The 16685-nt window shown below is 48.9% G+C and overlaps 6 protein-coding genes across 6 annotated transcripts; 2 read left to right on the top strand and 4 right to left on the bottom strand.

The window, feature by feature from the left end:
• Positions 1-3501: 3501 nt before the first annotated feature.
• FPOAC1_010398 (uncharacterized protein) lies at positions 3502-4224 on the bottom strand (the record flags this gene model as incomplete). The annotated part of the gene is made up of 1 exon (XM_044854789.1): positions 3502-4224. One exon carries the CDS (start codon positions 4222-4224, stop codon positions 3502-3504), a length of 723 nt encoding a protein of 240 aa, XP_044702102.1.
• Positions 4225-5147: 923 nt separating this feature from the next.
• On the bottom strand, positions 5148-6663 carry FPOAC1_010397 (uncharacterized protein; the record flags this gene model as incomplete). Its single annotated transcript, XM_044854788.1, has 5 exons — positions 5148-5553; positions 5608-6084; positions 6136-6165; positions 6217-6293; positions 6352-6663. The coding sequence occupies 5 exons, from the start codon at positions 6661-6663 to the stop codon at positions 5148-5150; spliced, it is 1302 nt and encodes a 433-aa protein (XP_044702101.1).
• A 991-nt stretch (positions 6664-7654) lies between these two features.
• On the top strand, positions 7655-10005 carry FPOAC1_010396 (uncharacterized protein; the record flags this gene model as incomplete). Its single annotated transcript, XM_044854787.1, has 3 exons — positions 7655-7694; positions 7769-7847; positions 7899-10005. 3 exons carry the CDS (start codon positions 7655-7657, stop codon positions 10003-10005), a joined length of 2226 nt encoding a protein of 741 aa, XP_044702100.1.
• A 680-nt stretch (positions 10006-10685) lies between these two features.
• Positions 10686-12513, top strand: FPOAC1_010395 (uncharacterized protein; the record flags this gene model as incomplete). The annotated part of the gene is made up of 3 exons (XM_044854786.1): positions 10686-11062; positions 11115-11622; positions 11674-12513. The coding sequence occupies 3 exons, from the start codon at positions 10686-10688 to the stop codon at positions 12511-12513; spliced, it is 1725 nt and encodes a 574-aa protein (XP_044702099.1).
• Positions 12514-12733: 220 nt separating this feature from the next.
• Positions 12734-13239, bottom strand: FPOAC1_010394 (uncharacterized protein; the record flags this gene model as incomplete). The annotated part of the gene is made up of 2 exons (XM_044854785.1): positions 12734-12792; positions 12972-13239. 2 exons carry the CDS (start codon positions 13237-13239, stop codon positions 12734-12736), a joined length of 327 nt encoding a protein of 108 aa, XP_044702098.1.
• A 1547-nt stretch (positions 13240-14786) lies between these two features.
• On the bottom strand, positions 14787-16436 carry FPOAC1_010393 (uncharacterized protein; the record flags this gene model as incomplete). Its single annotated transcript, XM_044854784.1, has 5 exons — positions 14787-15375; positions 15430-15598; positions 15653-15808; positions 15948-15966; positions 16419-16436. The coding sequence occupies 5 exons, from the start codon at positions 16434-16436 to the stop codon at positions 14787-14789; spliced, it is 951 nt and encodes a 316-aa protein (XP_044702097.1).
• Between the last annotated feature and the right edge of the window lie 249 nt (positions 16437-16685).

Here is a 16685-nt window from a genome sequence, read left to right as displayed (position 1 = left end):
GAGTACAGTACTATGTTCGTCAATAGAGTCAAGGAAGTTGAGAAGCCGGTGGGGCGCCATGACAGGGGTATAGACATGGATGTACATGACCCCGGACTAAGGATAATAAGGCCACAGCTTTCAGTCGACAAGGCTGGCGGGCGGTTGATAGTGAGCTTAGTTCTTGTGAGGGGCGCAAAGTGTTGAGGTGATGGTGCGAGGCATCCCAAAGAATAGAGATTGCGAAATGAAGGACCTGTATAGTATTGTAGGTGACAAAGCCCAAGACAACCAAGAGTGGCGCAGGCTTCAAGAGTGTATCGCCAGGGTATTTGATCGGGTCATTGGACCGTCCAGTCGGGCTGCACAACAGTGACTCGATGGAGGTGGCTTGTCTCATCCTATGCTGAAGAAACAAGAGACGAAGGGGGATGTGTGGATGGACGGGCTGGCTGGTGAGTCGACAAGATCGAAGCTTTCATTGTATCGACTCAAACTGAGCCACGTTAGTCTCGTCTGGGGTTGACAAAACTTCCGACGAAAGCGAGCTACAACTGCAGGCACACCACATTTGTCTGTTTCTTGACACCTGGGAAGGTGCTACGGTAACTTGATGACTCTGGGTCTATCGTTTGGCACACCCTGAGTGTCGGCCGGCACGCCCCTCTGAAGCCCCGGGAGAGGGACAATGCGCGCTAGAGTCGAGACAGGCCAGGGTAGCAAAGATGCGTGTGCTATTTTTCACAACAGTTGAAACCGCTAAGACTCGGGTGTGATGGCTGGTGCGTAGGCTAATTGCTTGACGGGCACCATTATCGAAAGATTTCAGGAACCGAGCCGAGTAGCTACGGGATCGCCTAGATTAAGCCAGAGCGTAAATCTTTTGAGGATGGCGTTTTCGACGGCGCGATATGGTGATATCACATCGTACATACGTCAAAGACCCCATCTCTGATCCCCCGCACGAGGGGCATCGATATGGCTAGATGCGACGTCTGGGTCTCGATCGTACGGCGGTGAACACTTGAGGACCTTGATAAAGGGTTTGGTTTTGGACGATACATCGATTCGGTGACGATAGTGTAAGCAGAGTGGCAAGTAATCACAACAGTAGTGCGTGAAAGTATGCATTCTAGGTTGATAGGTCATCAGAAGATTTGTGGCTCAATACCAAACGAAGCAACACCACTTCGCATCGAGGCGGCAGGCGACGCGCCCTGAAGTCCAGGCTTTGACCAGTTAATTGAGGAGGCATGTGTGAAAATTTAGTGGCAATGAACGAATCGGAAGCATAGGTGACCTATAGCGGCAGAAATGTCTTGTGCTGATATAGACTGATATGTGAGTTATCCAATTTTGAGGGGGCCATTGAGGCTCTCGATCTGCTCCCGCTTTGCTGTTGGAGGGTATATCCGACTGAGACCTGCTGAAAGTGTAGCTGAATCTACCTGTATTTCCGGCCTTGGCTGATGTTTACTGCTGTACTGAGATTCGAGATGCACTGAAGGGTTGCAAGCGTGAGTGAGAAGACTACGACAAGCGAGTGTTTGAAGTTGAAGGAGAGTGGATCAGACAAGAACATATGATTTGTGAGGGAAGGAACAGGGGTCTAATGAGAAGAGCGGGACGAGTCTCTTGTTCCTACCGTTTGGGAGTAGAGGCCGCAAATGGAGACTTTTGATTGGAGAGAGCAGTTACGTCTCAGCCGTGCGCAAGGAGACCGCGTGTCTCAGATCTGTCGCAAGACCAGGGGTTATTAAACCGGGCCCACTGATTCGTCTAAGGGTGCAACCCACTGATTTATCCACTGAACGATTTCGTGGCTCAACTGGAAGCGCACTGTAACAACCCTCAGTAATTAATTTATAAGAGCCCAAGCTTTATTAGCTGAGTTGCCCGCCGAAAAGCCACACCTAAGCACCGCACCTAGCACTGAGAGCACAATTCGCCGAAGACTCGACCACGTCAGCGCACGATCCAAGGATAACAGTTAATTGCAACAGTGGATCTTCAGTCTATGAATAGCAGGCTTGATTGCACAGACAGCGCATTCTCTAACGACGGGTCATATTCGACTTTACAAAGCAATACATCGCCAGATCTCGATCTTGTTTCTGTCCATTTTAGTACACGCGCAGATAGTACTGTATCCAATTTACTGCACCTGAATACAGAACATCCCCGCGATCCCTTCACTTAGACAATTCAATCACTCGCCTATTGCTCAGTAAGTGCCGGATCCTCCTTCGGGTCAAGGAAGAGCCCAGTTGACACTGTTACATCGCGTTGGCAATCTCTTGCTTTCTTTTCCCATCACTTAACCAGTATTTTCCCCCTCGTCTCGTCTCCATACAGCCCCATTTACCTATTCGGTCATGTTGTGTGTAAGTACAATTCATTGGTATATTGCAACGCGTCATCTCGCAGTGTACATGTCCCAACGACAAATTCTGTTTCTTTCTGTATCTGTGCCCAACACTAAAACTGTATTTTCTGTGCCTGCCCTCTCCACATTGAGCACGGTGAATTCTTCCAGTCAGCTGGGTTGAGCCCAATAGCTTAGTACGTTGGGATGAAAACTGAGGCTGTCAGATGGTTGACTAGTAGCCAACTGACTAACACAGTAGACTAAAACTAAAGGTCAAAGACCATAAACTACTAAGACCCAAAAACTAAAAACCTTTTCGCATAACAACTTATACAGATGCCAATGCTCAAGGCGGTTCTGAAGATCGTGATCTTGTTCATGGTCATGATGGTGGTCGATGTGCTGCACCCTGCGGCCGTGAAGCTCAGCACGGCTAGAGTTAAGCTCGTCCATTTCTACTTTGAGACCCTCAGATAACAAAGTAGGTGGGTGAGAACAAGTTAAACTGTTTCCGTTCACACTTCCGTTGTATTCGAAACTTGGCAGGAAGTTGCAGGGTAATTCAGCCGTGGGCACTTATTTTCGTTTTCCACATCCCATCCCTTCTACGTTCGTTCTATTAATCCTTCCACGACCCCGCCGGCGCCCGGTAAGGCCGTAGAGTGGCCAGGGTCTAAACAATGGATGTCCGTTCCTGAAAGCACTGGCTCAAATGGGAAATTAAACCACCACCTTTTTGGGTGAGAGCATGAATCAGGCCTTGTCGTCTTTACTCAAAATGAACATCACAAACCAATTACGTCGATACATTTCCCCCGCAATGAACTCTCTTTTTATTTCTTTGCTACGTTACTCTTGTTTCCCTACGCTTGTCTGTACCACAGAGATATCCTTGACGCCTTGTCCAAATTGTTTGGACTTCTCGTCGACCACATCTATTTCCGTTCTCTCTCCGCGCTTCTGGAAATAGAACAGCAGAAACGTCGCTGGAAATGGGTCTGATCCCCTTAAAACATTAACGTATTAAACGTGACTCTCGAAGAAACATCAACTTATGATCCTATCCCAGTCGTAGCCTTATCGTGCTGAGCCATTTTCCACTCCCCTGTCCTGGACATGCTCTTTAACTTTTTCTTTTGTGCGTTGTCAAGTCACTAGTCCTTGTTGATTCGCTTCCAAACTTCATGCTCAGCTGCCGCAAGACTCTCGCCGGCAGCCGAAGCCCACTTCTTGGCGGCCGACCAGACTCCCTCGCCATCATCTTCCCCTACCAATGATGGTCTGCGTTCCTGGGACACAGAAGCTTCGTGCGCAGCGCGTTGAGAACTGGAGAATTCGGATGCATGCACGTTCTGGTGGTAGCCAGGTGGGTGAGAAAAGTCGCTACCGCCGGTCCCGCCCAGCACGGCCGTTGGGCCCAAGCCAGCCATCGGTGACGGGCCAGCCGCCGTTACCGTCGATGAACGAGGTACGGTGAACTCCGATCCACTGGATAAGGGAGCATAGGACATCTGAGGAGGCATTTGCGTAGGTTGAGTATCATGTAGCGTCTCTCCAGTCTTGGGAGGCGGTGGGAGTTGAGATCCATTTGGCGGCACCGGGACTGCTCCGGGCTGCGGAGCTGGAGGGCTAGAGTCCATAGTGGTCCGAGTCGGCGTCGGCTGAACGGGTGCGAAAGCCTGTGGTGCTCCGGTTGGAGCTGGCATAGAAGGACGCGCTCCTGGCTGAGCTGCCGGGTAGGTGGAAGTGGGTGCTTCATTGCTTGCTGGTACATTGGAAGGCACTCCAGGATCGCCTGGTTCCGCTGTCTTGGGAGTGACACCATCGGGTTTTGCTGCCACGATGGGGCTCGAGGTATGGATGGGGATGGGAGGCATATCAGCGGTATTTGGAGTTGGCCGTACACAAGAAATATGGTAAGTATTGGAGAATTTCGTACGATTTGAGAGTTTGAGATTGTTTTGTTTTGTTTAGTACAGCTAAAGCTTGTTCAAATATTGGGGATTGGCTTTGAATGAATGAATGAATGAGATGTTGTCTGAATAAGAAGCGTGGCGATGGCTGCCAACTACGTCATGTGATCTTGCTGGCTGCCTGTTGTACATTAGCACGCGGTTACTTGCAGCCAGCCAGCGGGGAACTGTCGATCAGATTCCATCAGCTCCATCTCTTTCAACTTGGTATTTCCAAATGCGGAATGCGAGGATTAATTCTTGATCAAACGGTATGCTCATGATTCAGATGCAACGCACATCAGTGACGTAAGGAGTTACCAGGTTTGACAGGTACCCTGAAGCTCTACGTGTAACACTTGAGTTTTGGACATTTGATACATTTAATGTAGTATCTTGCTACGGCAGTGACGAGAAGCTTTTGTGTGTGTCTGTGTGTAAAGACCGGACGGGTGATTGAAACTCCAAGGCAACACGAGAGAGGCTCGCTCGTATTGAATGGAGTCGAACCCTAAAAGTTTATCTACCAGCTTTGTGGTTGGGTACTCCGTACGGATACATAAACCGAGATAACTTATTCGGGTCAATACCAACCGTGATTAGTGCACAATACTGTTTGAATGTACTAGGTACATAGAGATTCGAGGGAAGGGCAATATTCCAAATCAAATTGCAATTGCTTACATTAATTAACTCTAATAAGATTGTTCAGTGTCACTGCATGTTATGGTGAAATGTCATCATATCGCTAGAAGTCTATCTTAACCATGCAATGTGCATATTGATACGACAGAATACTCTCGCCAGTCTCCCTTCAGTCAAACTTTAGAACTATACATACTACCTGTCTAAGCTCGTGCGGGTTTGTAAGGACAGCCCGCAAACGCCTTTTGTTTCGCTTTCTCTTCAAAAGCATTGGTCTCATCAATACCCTTGCCAACAACCTTTTCGGGGCCGATATCCTCAAAGAGAAACCCTTCGGGCTTCATCTTTACGCCACCATCACCAGGAATTAGTCCACCAGAAAGTCGAGTAATACAAGCCTCAAAGTTCCAGCGCTGCCAGAATGTAGCGGGCACGTAATAAGGCTCCTTCATATAATGGCGAGTAGTAATGCGACCTGTCTGTTCGTCTGGCTGAGAGAGAAACTCAACACCAGAAGCACGAGGAAGACAGAAAAACCGGACAGCAAGCTTTCGAACAAGTAAGAGACTGTAAGTCAGGACAGTGATGCCCAAACCTGGCTCCGGGAACCTTGTCACATGTTAGTACGCTTAAGTCAGTGAAGGAGGACAGGACTAGACATACCCAAATGCTCGTCTCAACCTAGGTCCCATCATGACACAAGCTGCTGGATATCCGACTGGGGCAGCAAACTTGGGATATGAATCCAACAGCATCTCCATCAGGACGTCACCGAGCTTTTGAACCTCTTTCGTGGGGCGCAGGTACTTGTCTTCATAGTCTGATGCGAAAAGTGACACATCCTCGAGGAATTCAATGCCATCAGTCCACTCAGTCTTATTGAGGATAGTCTTGTAGTCGATATCCATCATATCAGCAACGTACTTCCACAAAGTAGAAATAGCAGCCACTTCCATGTCGGTAAGACTTCGCCACTCATACTGGTTAAGAAATCTAATGGGTTCGGCGAAGGAGGCGTAAAGTACGTAGAGGAGATCCTCTTGCTTAATCTTGCCGGCCTTGATGTACGGTGCGTGTAAGAAGTTTGTACGCGCAATCGCCTTGCTAAGAGTTGGTGATTCAGGCGCAAAGTTTGCAAAGCTGAGAATGTCAGTGAGTCTCGAAGCGATGAGTAGTGCTGGGTGAACTTACCAGAGATAGACGACTTCAGTGTCTGCGTATCTGTAAAGTGTATAAGTATGCAGTTATGAGACAGAATGCGGACAACTGTACCTCTTGGGGGCCTTCGCAGTAATGGCTAGATCGCTGCCACCATAGAGAACATGGCCAACGTTTTGCACAGCATAAGTCTATTCGACACGTTAACACAGAACTTGCATAGCTTTAGTGGTAGTTGGTTGGACATACCTCAAACAACGCTAACCGGGTGGCAAGATCATACAGAAGTGGAAACTCGAGGTTTGCCATAGTCTTGACAATTTCGAATGCATCTTGGTTTGTCATTCGACTTAAAGAAGCACGATCGTGGTACCCGTACTTGGAAAGAAGAGAGTTTATGCGGGAGAACCGAAGAAGAGAACAAAGAGCAACATAGCCAAGGAAGAGGCCCAAGAGGACTGGACCAGAGATCGAAGTCGGCGAAAATCTAGATAGCAAGTCTGATTGGAAAGGAGCCGACGATGAGGCGTTCATGCCAGCAACAGACATATGGGCGTCCATATTGGCGTCGATAGCTCTATCAACGATCTTCTGGATGAGGGGAAAACCACAAACGTGAAGCAGAATTGTCTACAGCAACGGCGTGGAATGTTACCGTATTTATGGAACACCCTTGTCAAGATAGCCGGACTACACGGCGTTCAACCCAAGTTGGGTATGTTTTAGACGTGACGCTAATAGCACTGCTAGGATGATGACAGGACTCCACAAGCCCTATCAAACGACAGGTTTTGGCAATTGGTGTTGTCGTACAAGAAATACATTGTGCCGTTACGAGTGTGTTACGGTTGGTATGTAAGAGCTTGATGGCACCTGATAGCCTATATAAGCCGCCTCTTTTGACACTTGAAGCCTATCTTGACTTAGTATATCCGTTTGTATGCATGATTCGATTAACACCAAGGAGACTACTCAGGCAGTCAGCGTAATTGCCGTCCTTACACACAGGTGCGAGTAAAGAGGGTGTCACTAGAATTTGCCCATCCAATGATGACGATCCAAAATGACGAGGATAAGCATCCTCCCTCGATAGGTAAGTCAAATAAACACCAAGTGATTGTGTCCATGTTGTAATAACCTCCGGCTCTTGAAGAGCTTGAGCTTCTTCTTTTCCAAGTAACCCAAAGAAATCTATATCTGGTCTATTTCAGATAACCTCTTGACGTAGTATAGTACAAAACTGAGCAGCTCATTTGGAAATATCCCCAAAAATGCATTATCAACACATGCATGTGTTGCATTCAGTACTACCTACCTACCTAGGTAGACATGTGTGGCTTGATCCCTGTACGGGTTATTAAAAGTCCGATGTCTCGCGCTAAGCCCAATTCACTGCCGCGATCAAGACAGTAAATGGATCAGATGCGCTCCTGGTGTTTTTGAAGTTGAGTTTGAGCGCGCAGAAGCTTCTTTACTTTCTCATCATAAATGTGAGCTTGCTCGGCCGCATCATCAACTCCGCATAATTAGGAAACAAAAGACCAACACAAACATGGTTGGAAAAGTCAGCGAAAGGGTCCTCCTACGGGAAGGTATGGTTCATCATTACTTGTTTCTGAGCAACTGGGCTGTCGCTCATGACAGCTTGCTAACAAGTTTATTATAGGTCTTGAGAGGACTGATAATGGCATGAAGCTGACAACATGGCCGGACGTGACACCAATTAATCAGAAAAACTATTATACGTACGGCTACCCCTTCTTACGCGCAAACGACCCCTGCTGATGCTGCGATAGTGATTACATGAAGCGCGATGATCAGGTTCTCGCCCTTCGTCTCCAGAGTGATGCCACACGCGACCGACTAGTCCAAAACGCCCGTGATAGAGACCGCGTTTTATCCAAGACCGCCAATGGCGAACTACCGCTTCCTGTTGCAGATATACCCGACGAAGATGGCGCCGCAACACCATCAGCTGGCATAGACCCCTCCAAGATCATTGTGATTCACCCCGGCAGTCAGAACCTTCGTATAGGTTTTGCGAGCGATGCGCTTCCCAAGACGATCCCCATGACCCTTGCGACAAAGTTTCCCCAGACCGAATCCGAGATGTACGAGGCTCTACCACGACGACAGTTCGAGGCTAAGACCGTCGATCAGCAATACGGAGAAGAGTGGTCAAAGAAGTACAATAAGCAGTGCAATGACCTCAAGGTCGATATGAGGGCCAACAAGCGCAAGGTCTTGCCTAACTCGAAAGAACTCGTCCAGACCTTCAACCGTCGCACAGAACCCGAGGTCATTCAAAAGCACAACGACCCGCTCGAGATTGAATGGACCGACATCGAATCACTCGAAGATCCCGACTCTTTGGCTTCGTGCTTTATTGGTCACCAGGCTCAACGTGTTCCTGACGATTCTAACCCCAAATTCAAGCTCTGGTGGCCAATTCAGCATGGCCAGTGGAACGAAGACGGGTACACAAGCCAGGAGCACATGTTTGATGACCTGGAAACACTCCTCGACAAGGCATTGAGGCACGATCTTGGATTGAAGAAGAATAGCGAGTGGCAGCAGTACAGCTGTGTTTTCGTCATTCCCGATTTATACGACAAGAAATACGTTGAACAAATCCTACGGTCTTGCATGACATGGTTCGAATTCTCCCGCGTGTGTTTCGTTCAGGAAGGGATGGCTGCCACGTTTGGTGCAGGATACACGCAAGCCTGCGTTGTCGATGTTGGAGCTCAAAAGACATCCGTCACCTGTGTGGAAGATGGTCTTGTCATGGAAGACTCAAGAATCAACCTCAAATACGGAGGTTACGATATCACTGATACCTTCCTCAAGATGATGCTTTACGACAACTTTCCCTACCAGGATATGAACTTGCGACGACGATACGACTTCCTTCTCGCTGAAGAGCTCAAGATTAAGCACTGCACGATGTCACAAGCAGACATCTCTGTGCAACTCTACCAATTCCACGTTCGCGCACCCAACGAGCCGACACGAAAATATCAGTTCAAGACATATGACGAGGTTATCCTGGCACCAATGGGAGTGTACGATCCCTCTATCTTCGACAACAGCGCCAAGTTGAAGGGACGACGTAAACTGGTTGACCGATCTTACAACGCATACGATGTCGATATCCCTGATGACCCTACCTCTGCGGCTCAACTGGCTATTCTTGCTCTCGTTCAACCGTCGATAACATCGAACGTCAACGGATTTGCACAGTCACAACCCGATGTTTCAACGCCTATGAAGGAGAAGGGTCCTTTCTTATTCGGAAAGGAGGGTGCTGCTAACGGAACTCCCATGGGTTCTCATGCTGGATCTCCTGCGCCAGAGGGGGCCACCACGCCAGTCCCTCCATTCATCTTTGGCGCAAAGGACAAAGAAGGTGTTAACGGGGGCAGCCCAGCGCCCAATGGTTCCCATACCGGGGGAACCCCTGCTCCTGGAACAACACAACCACCACCAGGCATGTTTGTTGACGCCGCTGCCCGCACCGCCAAATCTGTCGCTATTGAGCAGGACGCTGTCCTACCGGTCGCCCCTCTCGATATTGCTATTCTCACAAGTATTCAGAACGCCGCTAAGAACGATGAGAAGAAGTTGAAGGATCTGCTAGGAAGTATCATGGTTATTGGTGGTGGTGCCAAGGTTCCTCACTTCACAGTCGTGCTAGAGGAGAAGATCAAGGCCCGACGACCTGATCTCAGCGACAGAATCCTTGTCAGTCGAAGCGCAAGAGACATGGACGAGCAAGTAGTCACTTGGAAGGGAGCTAGCGTTTTCGCCAAGTTATCTACCAACGACTCATGGATCAGCCCCTTTGAGTTTGAGAGGTTGGGCGCCAGGACTCTTCACCACAAGGTGCTCTGGGCATGGTAAATTCACTGCAAGCAATCTGTTCGATATTGGACAGGTCATAGGTTAATGGAGTTCTGGCAAGGGAATGGAGTCTGGGTTCACTTGTGTTGATGGATTGATAGAGCACACAGCAAGTTTTGAGGACAGCGATGGATATTTATGATTGCTTTACTCAGCTAGGACGAAAAGTCAATATAAACATTTGTTGATTGCTGTAAAATAAAGTTGATACTGTAAAAATTGTGGATGATGGTGTAACCAACTCCAACACTATTTGGTGATAACCCAATAACTCAAGTGGATTAGCACATCTTTACCGGCTACACATCTCATTATTTCCAAGACATTTTCTTTAACAACTTGCGATTGCTTCCCTTCAAGGGCGATATTGGGTGCAGACATGATGCATCCCGCTTATGTAATGGCCCCGTCATTTCTCAAAATGTTAGGCCCGACATCCGAGCTTCCTTCAAGCTGGAGCTGGAGCTGGAGCTTGACATTAGTTCGCTTCCCCGGTTATTAGTGCTATTATTGTTTGGCATCCAAATCATCGCGCTTATTAGCACCACTACGTCAACATTCGACTCTCTTGCAATGTGATGCACTCTTCTCTCGTCTAAACCATCTTTTATCTTGTTGCATTGCTTCCATCGAATCGAATCGAACCGAACTGAGACAGTACATCAGAACCCGTCCCCATCATGCTGTTACGATATCTTCCATTTGCGCCGTCAACGACGCCTCTTCAGGCACTGACATACCTCCTCGGCATATCGCTCTTCTCCATCTCGTTTCTTGTCTTTCTTAACAGCTCTATTTCCTTTGTTATTACCGACTTGATTGGGCAGAAGGAAGGCGTTGGTGATGTTGTAGGAACGCTCGGCTTTGCGGATGAGCTTGTCGCACTTGTTGCTTGTCCTGGATGGGGTCTTGTATCGGATCGTCTGGGTGTAAGATGGGTTGCTGTTATTGGATACGCGATAATCGGACTTTCGTTGGCTCTGTTTGTCCAGGCGACGAATGTGTATCCCCAATTGTTGCTGGCTCGTGTGTTGTTTGCCGTCGGCGCATCCGCAGCGTAAGTCAGACGCATCCAAGAGTCATGGACGAATAGTGCTAACTTTGTTAAGGGCTACCATGGTAACCGCGATTTTACCATCTTTGACCGACGATAGTAACAGTGAAGAGGATGAGGCGCGAGCTAGAATTAAGGCCCTCCAGAATGCCACTGCTCGAAGCAGCATCGCCTTTTCTGTCGAGTCTGAGGCGACTATCACCCAGGAACGATACACACAGTCGGTTTCTGAACGGAGCATGTCAGACTCGGCAGATTCAGCGGCTGGCCGACCATCAAAGCTGGCAGGCTTCGTCGGATTATTCACTGGATGCGGTGCTCTTGTTGCATTGACTCTTTTTCTCCCACTCCCGGCCAAATTTGGTGAGGACGAGAATACGACACCTGCTGAAGCCGTGTCTTATAGTTTCTATGTTGTCGCTGTTGTCGCACTGGCCGTGTCTTTGTTTGTAGCAATCGGCCTTCGAAATATCAAGGGTGAGGAAGGCAAGGGTTTTAGGGTTCTATTTGGACTTAAGGATGAGAACGAATCAGCTAGATCAGACGGAAATGGCCCCCAACGGGTAAGTCGAGCATTCTTGAGCACAATGTGCGCTGTTACTAACGTGGTGCAGAAACTGGCACCTTATCTACATCTTATGAAGGATTCGGTCTTCCTTGGCTTTGTCGATTCGCGAATCGGTCTCGGATACGTCGGCGGCTTTGTCGCTAGAGCCTCGAGTGTTGCCATTTCACTTTTTATCCCTCTCTTTGTCAACACATATTACATTAGCAACGGTTTCTGCAAGGGCTCACCTCACGACTCATCGCCTGAACTCAAGGAAGAGTGCAAAACCGCCTACATCCTCTCCTCCATCTTGACTGGTGTTGCGCAATTCATGGGTCTTATCTGCGCGCCTATCTTCGGATATCTCGCCAGCCGAACTGGTCGCATCAACTACCCCATTGTCGTCTCAACTGTTTTTGGTATCGTGGGCTACACTGTCCTGCCACAACTTGCCAGCCCTGAGATCAAGGACATCGACGGTCGGGGTGGCAGCCCCATAATCTTCTTGGTCGTTTCGCTCCTAGGCATCAGTCAGATCGGCGCCATTGTTTGCAGTCTTGGATCTCTCGGTCGCGGTGTTCTCGCAGTCGAGCTACCTCGCACTACGCGCCCTGAAAGCCTCCTGCAGCCCGAGGACTACGAATCTGCCAATGACGAGAGCCGGCCTCTCATCAGCATCACAACAGATCAAGAATCAGTTTCTCGTATTCGTCTCAAGGGCTCCATCGCTGGTGTTTATTCGCTATACGGTGGATTTGCCATCTTGTTGCTCACAAAGTTGGGAGGATATCTGTTCGATACTCTGTCCAACGGTGCCCCGTTCTACATGATGGCTATTTTCAATGCCGTGTTGCTTGCCTTTTCTCTTGGAATGGATGCCTCGCGCACGTTCTCGCATCAGGCGTGAGATGTTTTTTTAGTTTAGTTATGTACTATTGTGACTGCATGAAGTAATAAAAAGCGATTCGTTCTTTCTAGTCTGATAGGTTATGATGAGTTGAGATTTCAATCATTAGAAAAGAACGAAATATCGGGCGTGTCATGTACGTACAGTAGACTAAAGCCGTTGATCCTGTATAATATAGCTTACATAGGAACTAGTGAGTAATTTCCCCAAAATCACAGTGTTAGTTCTTGTAGACTTCGTGTCCTTTGGAAAGTAGTTCACCTTGGATATCATGAACTTCTAACACATCTTCCCAGTCAGTACAATTACATAACTTACCATGCGTAGAAAAAATAAATATGAGGTGTTCAACGTTTCCATTGGTAATCTAAGCTGTATGGTCTACGGTACTCAGTTCAGCGGAGTTGTCCAAAACGTTTACTCACCTCAACAGGCATTCAGTCCAGAGACCTAATGACCCCAAGCGTAGTCATCAGAGTCATGATGGTCATCACGATTGTCCGTGTTGCCAACAAACTCAGAGACGTTCTTGTCCCTCTTGTCCCTCTCCTTCTTCTTCTCTCGAGGGAGAAGACGCTTGGCATCCTTGAAGGCGTCCTTTGCTTGCTGAACCCGGTCCTTGATGTAGTTTTTGAAGTGGTCCTTCACGTTTCTTGCGATGACATTCTGGAACTCGCGACCGTTGTCGAAATGACAGACGGACTGCTGTCGGTGGAATTGTCCCATTGTGACTGAGTAGGGTGGGTAGAAGGTTGGAAGGTAGGTAGGTAGGGTGCTAATTGCAGCAGATTTGCTTTAGAAATGTGATTTCTTGTGGTGATTGAGCTTTTCTGAATTGTTGCAATGCGGTTCTTTGCTTAGAGCGAAGAGTGTTGGATGATGAAGGAGGGAAAAGGGGTAAGCTGGACAGCTATATATACTTCCAGAACTCGCTTCCTCGTGTACATTCATGTTTAGTAGTGTTGTTCAGATGTTAACTGCTGGTTCTTTATTCACCCCTTGGCACTGCTATGGCAGAAACAAGTTATTGGAAAGATATGGTTGAGAAAAGGGGTTACTGAGCCGGAGGTCTCGTCAGCAGACCCGGACATCAGGGATCACCAAGATATCTCATTCGATCTTATTTATATGCCTGGAAGCTGAATTTCACTGTCTCGACGCTAACATTAAGCTTATGTGGTCTTGAGCGAGAGTATCGTGTAATCCAGGCCGCTTGACATACTCGGTGCAGGATATCGCCCTGTAATCCACAACCACGGACCCCATACACAAACCCGGGACAACAGCAACTTTCCTAAGCGCCCTCTGAAAGCATTTGAAGAGCATTGTGGTCATGACAAAGCCATGTCTTTCTGTAGTTCTTTGAAAGGAGGCCATTGTTGAAAGGGAGATTTCAGGGGTTGTCCTTCAACTACACGTACAGACACAACACAGAGTATTTTGAGCTTCATATTACTATATTGAGCTCACGGAATCTATTGGTATGTTCTCCATTGATCTAGAAAGTTCATACGATCCAGAATGACCTAGTTACAGAATCCAAGAGGGACTGGGTATGTCACATATCACATTTACCAGACACTTTTTGGCATTCCCAATTCAATAAAGGCCCATGAAAAGCTAGAACAAAGGATAGTACAAGTCAATGCATGCTCCTGGAATCTATTAACATTAGACGGGTGAGTGACATTTGCAAGGGGCGGCGAGCGAGATGGGTCATTAACACTAACATATCAACAGCAGCAACACATGCTTATATATGTTGCCACAGTAGTGACGGATTGTAGAATGGTATACATCCAGTGTTGAAGAGATTAAATAGGGTGCAAACGGGAAAGGGCTGATCCCTACTATTGATGTTCATCTTTACTTAAAATCACAGCACAGGGCAACAGATTTAAAAGAGCATTTCAATTGAATTTTGTACGGAAACCTTTGAGAAGACCTAGAGGACAGAAATACTTCTGAGTGCAGCCGAACTAGTGAGAACAGAGCTCAAATCCTCCCTATATCATGCAGCACTTTCCCTGAGCTGGACACACGATTGATATATCCGACACAGGGGGAAAACCAATAGTCAACTAATTTTTTTCATTTCAACCTGTCGAAAACAACGAATATGGCATCTTCCCCCCTTCTTATATCGTGACGAGTAAAAAAAGGAAAAAGGGGAGGCGTGTGGACATTCAACGTTGACCCCGCGAATGCATGGTGTAGCAGGCAAGGGGATTTATGGGCGCGCTCTGGTGAGAGGCGGGCAGGCGTTGGGCAATTTAGTTGCCGCCGAGGCTGGGGAAAGCAGACTGGTCGTTGGTGTTGATAGCAGCGTTGCCCTTAGCAGCTCCCTGAGGAGCGCCGCCACGACCGCCGCGGTTACCTCCACGGCCACGGTCACCACCACGCTCTCCGCCTCGGCCACCACGGCCGCCACGGCCTCCGCGAGCACCACCTCGGGTGCGCTCGGGCTCGACGAAACGGGGGTCGAAGTCAACAGTCTGCTTGACCTTGCGCTCTCGCTGGCGCTGGGCCTTGCCTCCGGTGGGGGCAAAGTACTCCTCCTCCTCGTTCTCGAGGGGCTTGGCGTCGGCCCACTTCTTGTCGAGCTTGCTACCCTCGTTGGCCTCACGGACCTTGAGGCCAGACTCGAGAGCGGCCTTCTTCTCAGCCTGCTGGGCGAGATATTCTTCGTAGGAGACCTGCTTCTCGGCCTCCTCCTCGGCGGCGGCCTCAGCGGCAGCAGCCTCCTCAGCAGCGGCGTCCTTCTGCTCGTCCTTAGCGATAGCCTCGCCGGCCTGCTCGTCCTTAAGCTCAGCCTGGCCTTCGGTAGCACCCCAGGACTGGTTGGCCTGCTTCTCGGAGCCACTAGATTTCAGTCAGCACATGGAAACACATGATCAGGTTGGTGGTGAAGCATACCCATGGCCACCGAACTTGGAGGTGTGTCGGTCATCGCGGTCGTGGGCGCGTCTAGCACCACGTCCACCACGGACACGGGCACCAGCACCGCCTCGGGCAGCATCACGGGGAGTCTCCTCAGTGGATCGGTTTTGGTTGCGTCGGCTACCAGCACCACGGTCCTGGAAAGCTACTCAAGAGTCAGTACTGGATGTTGAACGGGGGTCCAGGATCTAAAACTCACCACCCTCGTTACCACCGGGGCCACGGCGGTTTCCTCCAGCACCAGCAGCCTTTACAGGAGCTTGGGGCTCGACATTGCGCTTAGTAGTGCGAGCATTGTTCTTGTCAACGGTCTTGACAGGAACGACGGGCTTCTCCTCGCCGTCACTGTCGTTGCCTGTACGGTAATCGCTAAGTCAGCACGAGTAATCGTAGATTGAGTTTTGAGTTGGGCAGCATTCGGAAAGTCGATCAAGCTAGATTGATTTTTTCTGTGCTTTTTCTCGTGGGGAAAGCGGGGATTTGAGGAATCGTACCGAGGTAGGCAAAAGGGTTCTGGCGAGAAAGTTAGCATTTCTGTATACGCAGTTGACGGTTGTAGCGTTGTGTCTGCTTGTCAGAGCATGCCGTGGTAGGTTAGGGCAAACAACCTGATGACGAGTAACAGGATTGATGTGAGGGGCTGGGCTGGGCTTGTGATCGCGGACGAGAGGGTAGAGGCCGAGCAGAATAAAGTGACGGCAGAGAGAAGAAGCGTATGGAGGTTAGAAGGATAATGCGATCGCTGAAGCCGTCAAGAGCGAGTGTCTCAATAGAGTCGGCTCTGATTAATGGCGTTGTGAAGCAAAATTCCCATTCCCGTCCTCAACTCTGCGCATCCAATCCGCTGGGACTCGACTCAACTCGACTCGACTCTCTGGTACAGTGCAAGGCAGAGGCAATCGATGTATAGGCAAGGAGACAAGCCAAGTGAAGCTCGAGACAGTTTGATAAAGTGTTTTCCGTACCTTTGTGACAACCGACATCTTTGGTCGTCGCCTTGGGCTAATCGCCTTCCGTCCGGGGCGTTAATATAAATTGAGGGCGACGAAGAGTGGTCTACGGTCGCATGACCTTGTAAGAGGGAGAGCTTTGGGTGGTTTTTCTAAACTGGCCTGGTAGGAGGGGGGAGAGGGAGGGCAGAGCAGAGCAGATTGGAAAGGTAAATTGTTACGTTAGGTTAGGTCCCAGAGTGGAGGAGGTACAGCGAGTTTTTTTGATTTGGTGTGACTTGA

Source organism: Fusarium poae, chromosome 4, assembly GCF_019609905.1.
Source record: "Fusarium poae strain DAOMC 252244 chromosome 4, whole genome shotgun sequence".
In the NCBI taxonomy this organism is placed as follows: Eukaryota; Fungi; Ascomycota; class Sordariomycetes; order Hypocreales; family Nectriaceae; genus Fusarium; species Fusarium poae.
This window is presented reverse-complemented; position numbering and strand designations above follow the sequence as displayed.